The sequence below is a fragment of the Nannospalax galili genome, unplaced genomic scaffold (genome assembly GCF_000622305.1).
Source record: "Nannospalax galili isolate Female #2095 unplaced genomic scaffold, S.galili_v1.0 scaffold409, whole genome shotgun sequence".
Lineage (NCBI taxonomy): Eukaryota > Metazoa > Chordata > Mammalia > Rodentia > Spalacidae > Nannospalax > Nannospalax galili.
In genome coordinates, this window is record NW_008360308.1 from 2353071 (window position 1) to 2372436 (window position 19366).

General features: G+C 51.5%; 1 protein-coding gene across 9 annotated transcripts in view; it reads left to right on the plus strand.

Annotated features, from left to right (window-relative positions):
* Positions 1–1143: 1143 nt before the first annotated feature.
* The window catches only part of Ldb3 (LIM domain binding 3), a 62764-nt gene continuing 44541 nt past the window's right edge, over positions 1144–19366 (plus strand). For 3 of the 9 annotated variants that reach the window (XM_029559301.1, XM_029559302.1, XM_029559304.1), the window contains exons 1-6: positions 1144–1219; positions 1314–1429; positions 10731–10882; positions 11345–11420; positions 12673–13040; positions 17857–18060. In XM_029559301.1, coding sequence (XP_029415161.1) covers positions 1337–1429; positions 10731–10882; positions 11345–11420; positions 12673–13040; positions 17857–18060 — 893 coding nt within the window. In that variant the 5' untranslated portion in view covers positions 1144–1219; positions 1314–1336. Of the gene's footprint in view, positions 1220–1313; positions 1430–10730; positions 10883–11344; positions 11421–12672; positions 13041–16738; positions 16762–17856; positions 18061–19366 lie in introns of all 9 variants that reach the window. The other 6 variants (XM_008824441.3, XM_017795929.2, XM_017795931.2 and 3 more) reach the window with 2 other exon arrangements.

Consider the following 19366-nt stretch of genomic DNA (forward strand, 5'->3'; position numbering starts at 1 on the left):
TCCTCCAGAGGCTAACAAGCCACCAGCTCATCGTGTTCCCAGGGCCTTAGTTTTCCCAACTAGGATGCCAGTGTGACCTCTGTCTGTCTCTAGACCATATGAGATTTGACATCTCTCTTAGTAGAGGGCTTCTAGGGGCATCTTAACCCAAAAGCCATACCAGTAGGAGTCCCAAGGGGCCAAGGCCCCCACCCAGAACATGCTATCTCTGAGGTATGGATTGAACATGCATCACATTTCCCCTCCCTGCCCCTTTTGGCCCTGTGTCCTAGCAGCTGAGCAAATGGCATCTCCTCCCTACCCCCTGCCATTCCTGCGCAAAGGGCACGGGGCCTGGCGTGCGATGCTGGCAGCTGGAGCTTTCCATGTGGCTGTCAAGTTTTCCAGGGCACAAATGAGACAGGAGAGCCAGGAATAACCGACTGGGCCCCAGAGGGTCTGGAGGGGTGGGCCTATCCCAGACCTGCATTTGAGACCTTTGTCTTGTGGGTCAGACAGTTCCCCTCACCTGGAGCCAGGGCTTTGGTAAATGTTTGTAGCAACTAGGAGCCCATTATCTGACATGAATCCCATTGGAAGAGTCCAGGCTCTAGTGGGTTTATTCTCTGTGTGACGTTGGAGAATTTAATTTCCCTGAGCCTTGGCTCTTACAGGCCAAAGTGGCAGCCTCTTAGGACCCTGTTGAAACTGGTGTGAAGAGCCTCATGCTGAACTTGGCCTTGCTTGAGGTGTTGGTGTTACAGGATCATTTTTACGGACAACAGGGCCAAGCCCCAGTCTTCTGAGATGACCCACCAGAGGCTGAGTTCAGTCCTAGGCACCACAGGGCCTTCAGTAGGTAATACATTGCCTCATGGTTCTTATCAGGAGTACAGAGCAACAAAACCCCTGCACAAAGGAGGGCCTAGGTAGTCCCACTAAGCAGAGGAAAGGTGCATAGGTTCTGCAGAGGGCACAAGGGAGGCCAGTGCTCCCTACCTGCCCCCTGGTTGGGGGGATGGCCTGTGGGTGCCTGACACCCCTCCCCAGGGGCTATATTAGCCATGTGAGTCATGGTGGACTGGCTGGGAGGCCACGGGCAGGCGGGCCCAGTGTAGGGTTACAGTCCATTTATGGGCGCAGCAAGGGCAGATATCAGTGTCGATGGCATTCACTCCCAGCTATTCTTAGGAGCCTCCCAGGAGCTCCACGCAGCCTGGCCAGGCAAGGAACAGAGCAGGCAAGGCCAAGGGTTGGGGGTCTGGGCCAGGGGAGAGGTATGGGCTGGGAATGTGGAGTCCTATCACCTGACTCTTTCTACCCTTTGTCTTCAGAGGCAGCTGCAGTCAGCACCAGCATGTCTTACAGTGTAACCCTGACGGGCCCTGGGCCCTGGGGCTTCCGACTACAGGGAGGCAAGGACTTCAACATGCCCCTCACTATCTCCCGGGTGAGTACACACTGCCTATAACCTCATTCCCAAAGGGGCAGGGCATTCTCAGAAGAGGGTGTGTTCATGTCCATTTATCTGTCAGCTTGTCTGTCTGTCCTCCTCAAGGCTCTTGGAAAGCAGAGCCTGTCCTGTTCCCAGTCTGAAGTCTGGGACTGGACTGTTCTCCTGGTCTTGGTTACCTTTGAATTTTCTCACTTAAGCTTGTCCCCTGGATTTTGCTCAACTGAGCAAGATGTCATGGGCAAGTGGCTGGGGTTTTGAGCAGAGGAGGAGATGCTGAATTTGCAGGGTGGGCCGGCAGGTAGACAGAGAGTGCAGTGCCTTCCTAAGCCATCCCTAGCAGGGTAGGCTTGGTGTATCCTGAAGCCTGGAGTCCCTCCATGGAAGCAGGCAACTGCTTTGGGAAAAGAGCATTCCTAGTACAGCGAAGGCAGGTGACAAGCAGGTGACCAGAGGCAGATGGACAGATCTGTCCCTGCTGCCCTCCTATCATGATAAGGGCCTGGGCTGAACTAGTTGCTGGCATCCAGTACTTGCTCCATCCCAGATACCAGCCCCTCCTCCCTCTGTAGCACTGGGTCTGCCAGGGACCCCACACTAGCCAGCTCCTCGGCTGGGCCTCCTTCTTCACTTGAGTCCAAGGCTGCTTATTTCACATGTTTGCCCTTGTGCAGCTGTGGAAATGGTCCCTGGGTTCGACATCACTTGTGGGAAACAGCACTGCTCAGTGGAGATGGCACAGAGCAGCAAAGGTTGCAAAGGCCACTTTGGTCTGGCTTGAGAAACAGAGGCTCAGAGAGGCCTCAAAGCAGACAGGCTTGGGAGGAAAAGGGAGAAGGGCCTCAGCACCTAGGCCTGTAGTTAGCTGGTCAATTGTTTGTCAGATAAGAGCACCCCGCCCTTCAGTTTGGCACTGAAGGCCCCAAGGCTTAGGGGGACTGAGAGACACATGAGGAGCATCTTGCTTAGTGGCTGAGCCCCATGGCAGTGCTGATTTACCCTTGAGGGGCAGGGTTAGGCCCCAGGATGCCACTGCAGAATGTGAGTGTGGGGGCAGGTATGTCTGAGTTGCCTCCCACTAGGGCTAGGGGGAGGGCAGCTTCTTCCCCAGGGCAGCAGAGACTTGCCTTGAGCTTGAAGGTAGCACTCAGTGGTTGGTAAGGAAGCCTAAAAAGTACTTAGGATGAGGCAGGGGCCAATGCACCCACCAGAGATGCTGTCTTGGTCCTAGTACCTGGCATGGGTGTTTGGGAAAGCCTTTGGGGAAAGGCCTTGCCCTGTACCCTTCAGTTGCAGATCTGGTATCTCTGCCCTCCAGACCCACTGCCCTGAAAACCACAGGGCTCCCTATTAAAAGGATACCCCATACTGTCTACACCTTGCTTGATGATGTGGTAATTTGTGGGCATCTGAGCCCAGTGACTACCCTAACCCAGGCTCTGCATAGTCCCATCCCTGTGGTTACAGATTTCTTCCATGTATAAGCTATGGTCTCCCCCCTCCCCCTTATGTACTCTCTTACCTCTCATGCCTAGGACTGAGCCCAAATCTCCCCCAGCCCACCATCCCTAAGGCTTGATGCTGGTACTCCTTGCTCTGTCCTAAGGGTTCAAATTCATTTCCAGGCTCAGTGGCACCCAGGAAAGCCAATGACCTCACTCAGGACCTATGCACCACCTAGCCCTGGGTGACCAGGGGCTTAAATGGCAGCACAGAGACTTTAAGCTAGACAGCAGGAAGAATGTCGTCACTCTGAGAGGGGGTATGTTAGGATGTGTGGGACCAATAATAGGAGGACTTTTAAAAATAGAACCCAGAAGACTGGCTTCCTCCTGATGATACACACCTCAAATCACCTGGGGCAATGTGGATTAGGCACTGGAGCCTAGGTCTTGCAGTCTCCTAAAAAATGCTATTGGTGGGTCACAGATGTCATAGGCTTTGGCATCTCAGGCTTGAGCATTCTAGGCTCAATGCTGATGGTCAGGAGGCGCTGTGGACACCAGGCCTGTGTGTACTTGCCACTGAGGCTCACAAGGCCCTTCTGCACCAGAAACATCTCCTTCAAAGGGACACGGGGGTGGAAGGCTGCCCATCTTCAGCAATCCCCTGCCCTTGACACAGTCACTGCAGTTGTGAGGAGTGGTCAGGCAGGAAGGCTGGGGATACCAACTCAGAGCTCAGCAAAATAAGGCTTATAGATGCACAGGACAAAGATGTCCTGGATGCAATACCGATGTCCTGGCACTTCCTAACTCCTATGCTCGGTCCTCTGTCTATCTGAGGAGGTACTGGTGGAATCTGGCCTCTCTCAAAGGCAGGTACATGCTCCTCTCAGGAGAAATACCTGCCACCTGCAGCTGAGTGGTAGCTCATGTATCCACCCTGTCCATGGCTCACACACAGGCTCTGTGGCATCAATTGGAACAGAAGCAATCTCCCAACACCCTCCTTTGGTGAGTCTTAGCCTGAGGACTTGCAGAGTTGGGGCTCAGGAGGGAGAGTGGAGAGCAAACGCCTGTGTTTATCCTGGACAGGTGCAGAGGGCCTGCAACCTGAGCTGCCCTCTCACTCTACCTTCCCCCACATTAGCCAGTTCTCCAGGAAGCAACTCAACAGACCCAGCTCCCACCAGAGCCCCAGCAGCTTGCCAGAGGCAGGTGCTAGGTGTGGGGCCTTGCCCCCTCATGGATGTGGCACCTCCACCTTAGGAACGCATCAAGTACTTTTGTTCAGTTCAGCAACTCGGCCATGTCATCAACTTCCCAGCCTCAGATGTCTCGTCTATAAAATGAAACAGTGCAATCCACATCTGTGAGCATGCAAGTGTGGAAAAGCTGCTTGGCTGTTAGGCTTGTAGGCAGTGGGGCTGTGGGTGCAGTGAGAATGGCCTCCTGGCTGGAAGGCCTCCACCCTCACTCAGGGCCTCTACCCTACCTGGTAGCCACCACCCAAAGGCCTTCTGTCCCTCTTCTGGTTTTAGTTTCAGTATTATGGGACGCTCCCAGCTAAGAGGGGGACACTGAGAACAGAGGGTCCTTGGGGGATTGGCGGTGCGTGCGGAGAACAGGCTGAGACTATTCTGGGGGTGGCTGTGCTGACAATTCCTGGAATTTTGAGGCCCCAGTGTTGTGCTGTTCTCAGCAGCGCCTATCAGTGCTGACAGACTGTGCTGTTTATAGCCCTGCTGAAGGTCAGGCAACCATCTATCTATCTATCCAGTAGGGAGAGATACAAAACAGTCATAGCTGGGGACTCCATTCTTTGATGTGCCCCTAGCCAGGGCCCCCTGTGATGCAAAGCTGCCTCTGACCTCTTGGAGGCCCTGAAGAAAGAAGAGGAAAGAAGAAGAGGAAAGAAAGAGAGGAATGTTAAGTCCTGGAAAGAGGGGTGGCAGTCCTTTTAGGCCAAGGGCAACTACATGGACAGACCCTGGGCCAGCTGGTTGCTAGGTCTAAAGGAATGAAGGGAGATGCTGTGGAGTAGCACATGTGAGGAGTGCAGAGGGTAGGAGGGAACCCCCACTTGTGCAGACCTTCCAGCCCCCACTTCCAGTCTTCCCATTCCCAAATACAGCTTCTCCACCCTATAGGAACCAGGCTCCCATTCTCATGGGAACCATCTGAGGAGGCACGAAGTGGGCTTTGCTGGGTGTGTGGGACCAAAAGCATTGTTCTGGAAATGCCCAGGTCACAGGCAAAATTGTGGGCTTGGTCAGGAGTAATGGAGAGATACAGTGACTTGGCCTGGAAAGACAGGGGAGGAATGGTTAGCTAGAAAAGAACCGTGACACCTCTCTCACTCCCCGACTGTCCTTGACATAGCTCAGCCATTGGTATATTTGGAGGGTTGGGTGCCAAGGCCAAGTGGCTTAGTGTATAAGGATGGGAGATAGGGGAGCCAAGAACTGTGATCATTGGGGAACCCTGGGTGTGTAGAAGGGAGAGAAATGAAATGGAAGCGAGCAAGGCGGGGCATAGAAGACCCTGGTTTATTTATCCACCAGGGTTGGAGACAGAAGGTTCTGGAAAAAGGATGAGTACTGAGGCAAGGCCCCAAGGGAGGCCAGATGGGAGAGGAGCCAGCTCAGCACTGTGGTAATTTAATCATACAATGCTAAAATGCACTTAGGACTCCAGGGGAAGTGCCTGCCAGGGTTGGAAGGAGAAGCTGGGGAGGTTACTATCCTTTCAGAGCCCGTTACCTGCCCTCAGCCTGCCTGCCCCACCAAACCTGGCAAATCAAAGAGAAAGAAGGGCCTGTCTACTTCTGAGTATAAAGAGGGATACTAGAAACTTCTTTAGAGTTCAGCTGTCTTCAGAGAGGCTTTCAGCTGCTGTCCCTGCTGCCAGTGAGTTAGGGGGTCAGGAGACCATAGTATGGGAGCATTGGAACCCAGCACGGCACTTTGTTTCCCAAGGACCCTGGACATAAACCCTGCCATCCCCCAGGTCTCTGTAGAAACAGTGGGCTGGCTCAGGCCTAGTCAGTTGGGTCTAACTTCTCACCTCCCACCCTCTGCCAGCTCTGGGTCTTGTTTCTTGTGGAACCTTGGGGGTGCAGACATACTGACCACATACCTGCTGCCCCCCAATCCAGTCTTGACTCTTCCAGCTCTTCCGGGGAGAAGGGGTTTCGGGTCAGCACTTATGCTTCCTTTTTTTGGAGCTTCCCGGAAACTTTCTCAGCTCTGCACCGTCCTTATGCCATAGCCTGTTTAATAATGCAGTCCTTGCAATATGCCTGAGAGGGAAGGCATTGCCCTGCTCTCTGGACACTCACTGAAAGGTGTGAAGCTTCAACCAAAGAGGCTCAGGTCAACTCATTACAGCGTCTGCAGGCTTTCCATTGTTGCCTCCCTTATACGCATGCCCAAGTGGCTATGATGTCAGCTAACCTTGTGCCACCTCTGGGGTACCTTAGGATCAGGTCGAACAAAGTGTGAACCAGGTAGCTGATCTTGGCCATCAAACACCCAGAGTCTGTTCCCAACACTCTCACCCTGAGGCCTCCCTAGGCTTTGCTCAGTTTTGGGGTCCCCAGTGAGAAGTGGCTGTTGAGTAAAGACAACTGGAAAATGTGGTGGAAATGGAACACTTCCAAAGAGAATTTTAAATGCTCAAAGGGGTATGGAAAATATTTTTATTTTTAGAAAAATGTCTCCAAGAATTTGGGTACTTTGAGTCTTTTCTGAGACAAGTCAACAGAGAGAAAGAGATGGAGAGTCAAAGAAGAGATGTGTGAACTACACTTTTTATGAGCCCGAGGCTCTGAGCAATGATCTGAGGGTGCCAGTCCCCTCTTCCAATCAGCTAAGGCTGTTCCTGTAGTTGAGGGAAGTGATCCAATGGTCCTTGGCTGCCTTTAGGGTCCCTGCCTCCTTCCAGCCTTCTTCTCTAAGGACAATTTGGGCAGAGTAGAGTACCACTTGGGCAGAATAGAGAATACAAGAAGTTATCTGTACCCCACCCCCCACTCAAAGGACATTGGGCTCTACCCAGGGCAGCCAAAGGCCAGGCCAGCTGAACCCTGATGGGCAGACACAGGCGCAAGGAGAGAGGCGCCAGGGACAGGGGGATCCAGCTTGGTGGATCCCCTCTGAGGTGTTTGGCTACTGACCAGACCCCAGGGAGACTGAATTTCCCCGTGAGCAAAAATCACCCCAGCCCACGCCTGAGGATGAGAGGGAGCCAGGCAGAACCGGGCCCAGGGAAGAATAAGCACAAGTTGGCTATGTCCAAGGGAGAAATATGTCACCAGGCAGCTCTAAAGGCAAGGCGTTCCCAATGGCCTGCAGCTGGCACTAGCTGATTGGCCCAACCTCCTTTGGATGTCATTCTGGTGCCCTTGCCTACCCTGTCATCATGATCTAAGCACTCCCATCCTTCCTGACAGTATCTTTTCTTGGGGGTATAGCTCCACCCTTCTATGTGGGATTGGCAGCTGCTTCCCTACCCCACTCCAACCTGTCAGCTGCAGGGAACAATCCCTTCTCTATAGATGACTAGAAGCATCTGAGGCAGGGGCTGGAGAGATGGCTCAGCAGTTGAGAGCACTGGCTACTCTTCCAGAGAACCCAGGTTCAATTCCCAGGACCCACATAGCAGCTAACAACCATCCATAACTCCAGTTCCAAGGGATCCAATGCCTTCTTCTAGCCTCCAAGAGGCACTGTACACCTATGGTTCACGTGCATATATACAGGCCAAACACTCATACACATAAAATAAAAACAAATAAATTTAAAAAGAAGCATCTGGGGGTGTCCTTCTGTAGGGATATGTTGTATGAGGGGCATCTTAAGGGGTGACCTACCATAGGGTAGCTCTACTATGCAGTATCTTTCCATAGAGATGTTCTGCCACAGGGGCAACTTGCTGTGGGAGCTCATGGGCAGTCTACTAGGACAGCAGGACATTGCAAGCTTTAATCTAGATATGGACATTAGTGTTTTCAGCTTTCTTTGAAGTGCTTCCAAAGTAAGATGAATTGATGGATGGTTAACAGTGTGATATATGTATGATAAAGTGGAAGATGGGATGTTATGATTGGACAATACTGATGAGAATTGGGAATTCATGTTTTTCAGTTTGAAAATGTCTATAATGAGTTGTTAGAGATAGCACAGCCCTACATAGAAAGGCAGGAGGGCAAGTGGATTTTATTCTGCAGGGAAGCCTACCAAATGGGCAGTCCAGTTGCCTTCAGGAGGCCTCTTTTGGTCTAGGAAAATTTTGTTGTTCTTTCATTGTCACTAGTGTGTGTGTGTGTGTGTGTGTGTGCGTGTGTGTGTGTGTGTATGTGTATACGCGTACACATGTGTGTAAAGGCCAGAGAAACTTTGGGTATTGTACCTCATGACTTATCCACCTTATTTTTTGAGATAGGGTTTCTCATTGGCCTGAGGCTCACCAATTCATCTAGTAGACTGACTGGCCAGTGAGGCCTAAGGATCCATCAGTCTCTGACTTCCCAGCACTGGGATTACAAATGCATGCCATCATGCTTGGCTTTTAACATGAGTGCTGGGGATCAAACTTGGGTCCTGCTTGCACAGCAAGCATTTAACACACTGAGCCATCTCCCTAGTCCCTGTCACTATTTTTTACCTTTTTTTTTAACCTCTGTACTCAAGACAGCAACGCATTCCTGTTAGTACTGGGGATAAGGGTAGTTCTAAGATTCCCCTATGGCATCTGGTTAGTGGACTGGACTTTGAAAGTCAGACATGTCTTCTTGGCCAGCAAGACATTTATTTCTCTATTGTCCTTGCTTGGCCAGATTTGGGATCTTCAAGAGGGTAGAAAATGACCAGTGCTTAAGAAGCCACCTGGGAGTGCAAAGGCTGGGCAACAGCAGTTCTCAAGAGTGGGCTCTTTTGGTCTTATTGTCATCACCCACAATGATATAAGACAGCGTTTCTGGGACAAGTGATGTGGTTACAAATAAATTGTTCGGTTCCTGGGCACTCTCTGTACAGCCCCTCTGGATTGGAGACAGATGACTTCAGGACACCCTATTGTGTAGATAGTTTCCTGTAGGGGGCTTATCAGGAGGCTTCCATCCACGTCTGCAAGCCCAGGACTTGGTCAGCAGACCACACAGACTTGGTCCACAAAGCATAGGACTGTCTCCAGGTCATTTGTGGTCATTTGTGGTCTGCGATGGTTCCCAGGCCTAGGTCAGAATCTGGCTTCTGCCCCTGTGTTATAGCTAGGGAGGTGACTGAGATATGCCCAGAGAAGCCAGGAGAGCTAGCTGGTGTGCATGTAGGGAGGCAAAGCTAAAGGATACCCTCTAGCCATAGCCTGGGGAGCTTACAACCTTCTCTTCCCTGTAATGTTGTTGGTGACAAGGCTTGAGTGGCATTCCATGTGGTATCATGAGAGGGACCTGCAGCATGGTATCATAAGGATCAGGTCTAAAATCGTTCTATGTAATATCATCAGAGACTGAAGTATTCCACAGGAAGCTGTAAGAGTTAAAACTTGTTTCCTCTAGTAACATCTCCTGAGATGTTCTTAGGAGTAGGGCTGCTAAATGTCACTAGGTGTGCTAATGGCACTATTAAGCCACTCTAGGTAATGTCATTAGACCCTCTGGAATGCTGTATCTCAGGTGATATCACTGTTGGTAGGGTAGCCACAGCACTCAAAGTACTATTACTGAGGGGCTACCATGCAAAATTTGGTATTATGTATGATGCCACCTAGAGTTCAGTCTTAGCCACCATGGCTTCCCAAGTGTAGCTTTCCTGACATCCCATGTAGTGGGTCCAGAATGGAGTCTCAATGGCATTCTGTATGGTCACTCTAAAGATAGGGCCTCCAGACCGTAACATTCCATGACATCATTAGCACAGGATTTAGGACTAGCTCCACACCTCTACTCCCCCTTCGAGAGATGTGGAAGGTAGCCAGAGAGCCCTAAGCCCTCATTTCACAGCCTGCCTTGCATACCCAGGCAAGGCTGATGGCTCCTTTACTCCTCTGCACACCTGCCATGGTAGCATGAAATACCTGGTGCTTGAATGCTTTTGTGTGCATACATTTATCCTACCCTTTTGTCTAGAGTATCTGGGAAATGTGCTAATTTTGACCTCTATGTCTTAACAAGGTACAGGAGTAATAGGTTAATCAGTGCAAAAACCAGCCCCCAAATATCAATGGCTTAGCACAGTGGAAGAAGTTTATTTCTCACTTAGACAACTTGGCATACCGTCTCTACCCCAGGCAGTGACTCCGGGTTCTAAGTCAATTTAGTTGTTCTCCTCTCCATCCTATGCATTTAGTAAGTCAATAAGTGGTATGCAGAATCCTAGGGATATTACTAGGGGAAGACCTGGCAGAGGTATATATTGCTTTCACCTTTATTCCAGTGGCCAAAGTCGGCCTCCTGACCATTGTCAAAAAGAACTAGGGCAGCTGGAGAGATGGTTCAGTGGTTAAGAGCACTCATTGCTCTTGCAGAAGACCCAGGTTCAGTTCCCAGCACCCACCTGGCAACTGTAACTAACAACCATCTGTAACTCTAGTTCTAGGGAGGTCCTAGGCCCTCTTCTGACCTCTGTGGGTATTGGATTACATAGATGCACTTACATACCTGCAGGCAATACACTTAGAGACATAAAATAAAAATAATAAATGAAAAAATATTTTTAAAGTACTAGGAAATGGTGGCCGTATGGCAGGAAAACAAAGCAGGTTTGTAACACCCAGTTCTGGCCATCATAAATGAAAGAGAGGCTGGGTCCAGGTGATCCTTCCATAATCTACTCCCTCTTTTGTTCTTTAATCAGATCACACCAGGCAGCAAGGCGGCCCAGTCCCAGCTCAGCCAAGGAGACCTTGTGGTGGCCATCGATGGTGTTAACACAGACACCATGACCCACCTGGAGGCCCAGAACAAGATCAAGTCTGCCAGCTACAACCTGAGCCTCACCTTGCAGAAGTAAGTAGAAGCTCCAAAGCAAGAACCGAGGTTCCATGTGGGCATGCAATGGGGGTAAAAGAAAGATGGTCCCCAGCATTTCAGGGGCCCATCTCTGTGCTACAGAATAATTACTGTCAAGTTATCACTGCCTCACTTTATAGAAGAGACTCAGTCAGCGAGGGTGGCCATAGTGCCACCAGTACATGCTTGGTTGGTCCTGGAAACCAGGATTTCTTTCTGCTTCCTTTTTCCCCAGGCAGTCACCCCCTGGCCCCCCAAGAACACAGAAGAGGCCTATGGGTGTTGACCAGGATGCCAAAGGGCTATGACTTCTCTATCCTGGTCAAGCCCAGTGCCTCCCTGAAGAGACCTAATGCATGGGGTAGACAGCAGCACATCATGGGCCCTGTGACCTCACTCTGCAGGAACACCTGATCAGATGCAGGTGTCCTCAGTGAGTCCCATTTCTGGTTCCTTCAGGTCCAAGCGTCCTATTGCCATTTCCACAGCGGCACCATCAATCCAGTCCCCACTGCCGGTGATCCCCCACCAGAAGGTAAGTGCTGGCTATTGGCAGTGGGGTCCACTCAGCCATGGTTCCTGATGTGCAGCCCTGCCTGCCCGCCCCTGCCCTTGCCACTGTTGACCCTCAGGAGAGGCATTTGAGCCTCCCCATGACACATTGAGTTGTGGTTGCCTGCCTGGGCCCCAGACAACAACACCAGGCCCAGGGGCTTTTCTGTGAAGAAACCAGCTTGGGAAGCTGTGTGTTGAGAAGAGGACTGACATTCTGGCTAGACAGGAGACAAGTTATCTAGAAAGTTCTAACCCTTATTGTGTGGGGACACCAAGACCGAGCTTGCTATAAGAGGCCCCAACTTGAACCAACCACCCCAGAAGGCACTCCCAGGTGTGAAGAGGCCTTACTAGTCCTCATGAGTTCTCCTCCACACAGACTCTTCTAGTTTCCAAGTGTGTACTCACCCCTTCCTTCAGTGCACCCCTAAGTTTGTTAGAGGCAGGCACAGAGGGAGGGGACAGCAGAGTCGTAGCCCCAGATCTCACTACTAGACCCAGGGCCCCTTCCAAACTCTCTCTAAGGCAGCTGAACTGTGGCCCAAGGGTATAAGCCAATGCTGGGGAGGCCCAACAACTATTACTCTACCCATTCCCCATGATTATAGACTGACCTCTGTCTGTCTATTGGGGCAGATTGGGCAGCAGGGAAGATGGGGAGAAGAGGCTCACAGGGGTCATAGATTGAGGAACTGGACAGTAGGCTGCTGGGAGAAATTGAAAAGGCTGATAGAAAAGACCAAATGGTCCACCTTCCTCCTCAGCTTTTCCTTCTGCAACTCTACCCTAAATGTCCAGTCACACTGGTTGTGAAAGGTCTTCTCCATGGAGGCCAGTACAGCAGGAGGTGGGTCTGCACTCACAGGGTACCTCTTCTCAAAAAAAAGGTGGAAAACAGATGGGATGGCAGTGCCCTTACTATCTCGAGCCTCCTTCCTCCTTTCTTGGCACTCAGGGGCAGGTTTGGCTTTCTGTAAGGGTTTTTGTGTTCTGTCCAGATGGATGCCAGTCTCTGAGCCAAGAGTCACGGGCCTTCCTCCCCCACTTCTCTCCACTAAGCCTTTCCAGTGCCATCTGGGTGCCTCAGGCAGCAGGCTGTAGGCAGTGGGTGGTGAACTATGGGTTGCAGGTGCTCGCACTAACACATCTGTTTCAAGTCCACACAGAACCATGGTCATATGTGGCCTCTAATCACTGTCTTCTCTCTCCTGCATGGTGATGCCCTATGCCAGGACCCTGCTCTGGACACGAACGGCAGCCTGGCGACTCCCAGCCCCAGCCCTGAGGCAAGGGCCAGCCCGGGCACCCTGGGCACCCTGGAGCTTGGGGGCACCTTTAGCTCCTCCTTCTCCCAGACCTCTGTCTGCTCCTCACACATGGAGGCCTTGGATCCTGGCCTTCCACAGGACAGCTCAGTGGCCAAGGCTAGCCCAGAGAATGCACGGGGCCCACTCAGGCCCAAAGTTCTGCCAGGCCCAGGCCAGCCGAGGCAATATAACAACCCCATTGGCCTGTACTCGGCAGAGACCCTGAGGGAGATGGCTCAGATGTATCAGATGAGCCTCCAAGGGAAGGCCTCAGGTGCTGGACTCCTAGGAGGGTAGGTAAAGAGCACCCTGCTCAACATAGGTGGTCTGGAGCCACCTGGGTCCTTGGTGCTCACTTTAGAGGCCTGGTCAGGTGGTTTGGGGGGGGGGGTTGGAAGAAACAGGTCTCAACCCAGCTAGGCCTGCACCTATGAGGTGACATGGGCTGAAAGCCACACCAGCAGGGATCCTATTGAAGATTTCTAGGAGCCAAGCACATCACTGCCTTTGTACAACCACCCTGGGATGACAGGTCAGCTTTTTGCAGCAGTGGAAACTGAGGCTCAGAAAAGGTTAAGGTGAGGTCCACTTGTCCAGCTGCCAAGGTGGCTGAGCATGGCCTATATGCAAGAGACTCTGACTTTCCAAATTTTCCCCAGGCTATACCCTATCTCATAGAACCATACAGCCTGCTGATTTTGAGAGCTGTGTGGGCCTAAGAGACAAGTCAGTTCCCATATCCCTGGAACCCCTGAGGCAGGAACGGAGAAGAGCTAGAGGTGAGAGGGAGTAGTCTAGGAAGGCTACCTGGAGGAGGGAGCATTGGGGCCATCCATGGGGAGATGAAAATGATGTGAGGGGAAGTCAGTACCCATATCCCTGGAACCCCTGAGGCAGGAACGGAGAAGAGGAGGGAGCATTGGGGCCATCCATGGGGAGATGAAAATGATGTGAGGGGAGGAGGCTTGCAGGACTGATCCAGGCCAGGTTAGGCAGCAAGAAAACAGGACTCTAAGGAGGAAAGTGCTGTGGAGAACAGCAATTCATTTCTGGTCCCCATAGTCTAGTTAGTAGGACTCTATGAGCACAGGAGTTGGAAGAACATGGCGCATTGTACAGGGATGGAGGGCAGGGAGCCCCACAGTGAGTGTGTATCAGCCACAAGGCCCTTCTCCCCTCTTGTCTCACTGTAACTCTGCTACCTCCCTAAGCTTTGAGTGTGCTCATCTTTGGGTGCTAAAGGCACAGCAGGCTGAGTGAAGGCAGTGTAGCCTAGTGGCTCAGCGAGAAGAATCACACTGGCCTTGTCTCAGGATCATTGGAAGGATAAGGGCAATGTGTGAAGTGCTGTTTGTTACACACTCACTACTTGGTACACATTGCCTGGAGTCCTGCAGCTAATATTCAGAAGAGTTAGCCTAGGAGCCTCATCAACCTGGCCCCAGCCACTCCTTCTCTTTGCCTTTCTTGTGGCCACCAGGTCAGAGCTCTCTGGACCTTCCAGTTTGCCCAGTTCCTTCTGGAAGCTGACCAAAGCTAGCCCCTGACATGCCATGACTTCCCAAGCCAAGGTTGTAGGTGTACACACACACACACACACACACACACACACACACATACATACACACAGCTTTCCCAGCAGGAGGCCAGAAAATCAGAAAATTGACAGATTAAAAATGGTTCCATTTTCCTACCCCTGATGGGACCACCTTTTGGAACCTGCCCTGGACAGGAAGATTGTCCTCTGGTAGACTAGGACCCCTGGAAGGCCCACCTGCATTGATAGCAATGCCTTCCCTGGCTGAGTTGACTCTGAGCTGGGACTGGCTTTGTTTGTCAAGAACTTGAGAGGTGGACATTGATTTCTCCCATCTTCACAGCTCAGATAAAGTAACTGGTCCAAGGTCACACAGCTAGCAAGTGGCAGACAGGACTGGCATTCCAATACCTGATTCTATCTTGATTTGAGATGGGATGTAGACGGTCAGGAGCTAGCTCCGCCCACACCTCTCTCAAAGCCCAGGTGCCATGGCCTTGGTACAGATGCTGTCCAGGACCTGGAAAATGTGTTAATGATTATGTGACAACCAGAGAAGCAGAATCCAACAGTATCCTCCGTGGGAAGATGGCTCAGGGGAGTTGGTGAGGTTGGGGTTTCCTTCAAAGTAAAAGCCAATGCTGCCGTCCCCAGGACAGTGTACGTAGAAAAGGCTCCAAGTATTTAGCTTGAAGGCAACAGAGCTGGCAAATTCTCCAAATCCACCCATTGCACGCATCCTGTGCTAAGGGCTTAGCTAAGGGTTTCATTTACTCTGCATAAGCCATCTGCATGGTGGGCACCCCCATTTCCTTTTTAATGAATAGGACTAAGATAGAGGAACTTGTGCAGTCTCAGTGCTAGGAAGAGGCAGAGTCAGGAATTGATCTCTGTCTTATCCATCCTTCAAAGGGAGCCTCTTCTTGACTCCTCTGAGCAGCTTGTTGTATGATTCTTGGCAGCTGATATCTCTTGGGAAAAGTGAAGGGAAATCTGTGCAGGGAAAAGACCAGCAGGCCTGAGCATCCCACAGCTCCTCTCCTTATTTGTCTGAGTCTGGCACTGAAAGGCAGCCTTCGTAGGTCACATGATGCAAGGGCCACTGGGAAGGTACTGCATCCCCAGCACCTCCTCCCTGAGGGCACTGGCTCCTTTCTATGTGGCAGGCATCCCAAGTTTGGGATGAAGCAAGGACCCAGCAGGGGGCAGGAATCAGTGCCAAAGGAGCTAGATGTTGCATAGGGCACAGGCAGCCCCACCCTATCAGGCCAACACTGCCCTCTGCAGGGGACATTGGGCTGGTAAGGGCAAGAGTTGATCCTGCAGCTGTCAGCAGTGGCCAAACATGGAGAAGAAACGGCAACTCCAAGTGGCCCTTTCCTAATATAGTTCCACTTGTGGCTATTTTAAGCGTGGGAGGACAGAGGAAATTTTATCAGCTCTGACACAGTAGGAGCCTGGGACTGAACAGGTTCACCATAGGTTCCAGGGGGTGGGGAGTTCCTGGCGTCCTAGAATCCTGGTTGTGAGGTGACCAGGGCCAGGTCATCTGGGGCTCAGGCTCCCCTATCCAGAGTCCATAGTGGGCAGATCCAGGAAGTTGAAAATATTTGGAGAGTCCACTTCCCTCCATGTATCAGACAGGGCTGTGGGATTTGCCACTACAGGAGATTTGCATTTAAAGAACCATGATTTGGATAATGCCTCTCCCAAAAAGATCAGGTTCCAAGGGGCTTATTGCCATATTAGAATGAGCACACTGTCCCTCTGTGCCACCCCACGCACCCCAGGCTGTCCCTGCTGGGGCTTTCCCACAGCAAGCATTGGACACACACTCCTTTTGGGCCTCCACTCCTCACTCTCCCCTCATTGCTGGCCCACAGGACCTTTAGGAATAGTCACTGGGAATTTCGCCGACCCCTACCCCCTGCCCCAGGAGGAGTGGCCAGGACTGTCTGCTTCTCCTTCGGGAGGGAGAATAGTGGCAAGGAGTAACCCTGTTGTTGCACACGGCACCACTGCAAAGCTGCTTCAGGGAGTGAACTCCTGATCCACCCCATAAACAGAGCTAATCCAGATGTTCACCTTTGGAACATCTGGCCAGAAGCAACTTGGGGCCTCAGCCCTTGAAGTAGCCACAGTAGTCCTGTCTCCATTTCAGCTTCCTCTCCGGGGTCTTCACTAGACTGTGTGCCTATGATCTATGTACAATGCTGGGTGTGCCAGCAAGGAAGTGCTGCAGTATTGGCATCTCCAATTCAAACTGAGGGTTCTGGAAGCCATCATTTCTGGTTCCATGCGCTCTCCTTCCTCACTCCTTACTCTTCACCTAGTGTGGTTCACCTGGTTCTGCCCCCTTCACGACCTATCTGAAGATGGTCCCAGCATTTGAACCTTCCCAGTAGTAGCCTCACTCTGACACTCTGTCTTCTTTGCTTTCTCTCTCTTCCCCAGGTGGTAGCCAATTCTCCAGCCAAGTTAGTATCCAAGGACAGCATGTGTGTGCCCCTGCGTGCCATCCCAGCATGCACCTGCCATCTGTTGGGTGTAGATGGTGTGTGCCTGTCGGCATGTGTACATGTGTGCATGCGTGAGTGGGGTTGTACTGTGCTCTGGATGAGCCTGCACAGGTTTTTGGTAGAGTATGGAGTGAAGATATTACAAGGGCTGGTCTCAGTTTTGCTCCCAATGTTCTGCTCCAGCTGCTTAAGGCTTGCAGGCTGACACGGGTTGGAGGGGGGAGATGCTGCGCTGTCACTGGCCTGTGTGGGCCTAAAGACCTCTCTGTCCCTTTGGGACCCCCTGAGAAAGACTGCACTTGATTGTGTTTCTGCCTGGGCGTGCATCTATCTGTTGAGCGGAAGAGCCCTGGATGGGTAGAGGCTGGCAGGCTACAGTGAGCTGGAGTGAGAGGCCTGGGAAGCTCGAGTTATACTCCAAAGAAGAAGCACATGTATAGAAGCATCAAGAAGAACAGAGCCCAAGGCCACAGAAAGCCGGCTGGCAGGATGAGCCCCTTCATGGAGGAACCTTGCACAGAATCTCAGAATTCCCGAGGGTGCCCAGTGTGACTGCTTTTCGCCTTTGGAACGTTCTGGACTCTGCTTGTGCTGCTGTTGCCTGTCACGTGGCCCAGCTCCTGTCCTCTCCCCAAGTCCCACTCCCCTAAGCCCTCTTGTGTCTGCTTCTCTACCCTGCTGTGTGTGATGGGAGCCTGCACCATGTCTGGTGCTCCCTGGGACAGGTCAGCATACCTGCTGACACGGAGAGATAGTTCAGGCTGAGCTGGAGCCTGGAGGGGATCTAAAAAGTTTATTATGATAAACATAAAAAAGTCTTTTGCACAGGGCCTTGGGAGGTGCCAAGGATTTTCCTGGCCACACCTAGAAATCCCATTGTAGGGGGAGCTTGGGTAACCTACTTAGGTCAAGACCTCAACTTTGGGAGTTCTCTTTCCATACTCCCACCAGCAGGCCTGGCCTTGATTTCCCATGTAACCACCACCTGTTACCCTCTCTCTTCTCCTTCCCTCCTCCACCCAACCCTGCCCTTCATATGCCTACCCCCCTCAGCGCCGACTACCAGGAACGCTTCAACCCCAGTGTCCTGAAGGACTCAGCCCTGTCCACCCACAAGCCCATTGAGGTGAAGGGGCTGGGAGGCAAGGCCACCATCATCCATGCCCAGTACAACACACCCATCAGCATGTACTCCCAAGACGCCATCATGGATGCCATCGCCGGGCAGGCCCAGGCCCAGGGCAGTGACTTCAGTGGGTAAGCGCCTCCCTGCTCCACATGCCTACGGAGGCCATTGGGCATCAACAGGACCGGTTTTCTTTTCTCACCTTGAGCCTCTGGGTGCAGACCCCTGGAGGAGGGTCAGCCTTCACCAGGGACTTCCAGAATATGTTGCCCTTTCTCTTCAGAGCTGATTCTACATTAAGCTGTAGGAGAAAGCAAAATGCAGAATGCTGTGTTTTCTCAAAGGGATTTACACGGCCTTGGCATTTCCCGGGCTTCATGAAGAGGGCACTTGTTAGAGACTTTTCTAGTTCTTTTAAAGGAGCACTGGAGACCCCAATGCTCTCATGACAAAACCATACTTGGCGGGGGGGGGAGTGGTTTCATTCTTCCAGCGATGAGTATTAATACAGGTATTTGGTGTGTTTGTTGTTGGAAGAGGGATCGGACGAATCATCGAAGGTGCTATTGAAGTCAGCCCCACTGATGGGCACGTCTCTCTTCTTCTTTACTGAGGAATCCTAGCCTCAGAGCAGTAGGATTTAAAATATCCTGGGTTCCTCTGTTTGCTCTGCTAGCTTGGGTGGGGAACGTGAGGGCGGGCTAGGGACAAAGTCAAAACTCATAGATGAAACTGCTAGTGTTTCAGGCATTAGTGGGACCATTCTGTTTCTCTTATCTTCTGTCTCTCGCTTTCTGTCTCTGTGTCTTTCTTTCTATGTGTAGCTCTCATCTCTCCCTCTTTTTTCTCTGTGTCTTTCTGTCTCTTTTCCCTTACCTTCTTTTCTATTATTGTTTCTGTCTCTCATCTTTTTTCCTACACACACACACACACACACACACACACACGAGAGAGAGAGAGAGAGAGAGAGAGATTGTCTTACTGTTTTCTGCTTGGGGATACCATAGTGTTGACCTATAACACTGACTTTCCTCTTTAGACAACATATTATCCAGGGATAGTATGGTCAGAGATTCCTAGCAACTCAGGAGAAAAAGTCTTGAGATGCCAGTTAAACTTTTTTTCTGAAGCTATAAAACAAGATGTTATAAGAGGGATACAGTATTTAAAAGTCCTAGGCAGTTCCTGTACAGCTTGGCTTTTACATGGCCCAGCTCTTGTGACCATGATGTACACACCAATCCTGAGCTCTCCTGGGTTCTGGGGAGCCTGTTCCCACTGCTCAGAGATGCATTGCTTCCCATGAACCACCAGGGGGCAGAGGTTGCCTGCTCTGAAGCCACTAGTCTCAAACCCGTAACTCACAACTGCAGCTCGTTATAGACCTCTGGGCAGTCAGTGTTGCTTTATTTAAATCAATCACTCAAAGGGAAAAAA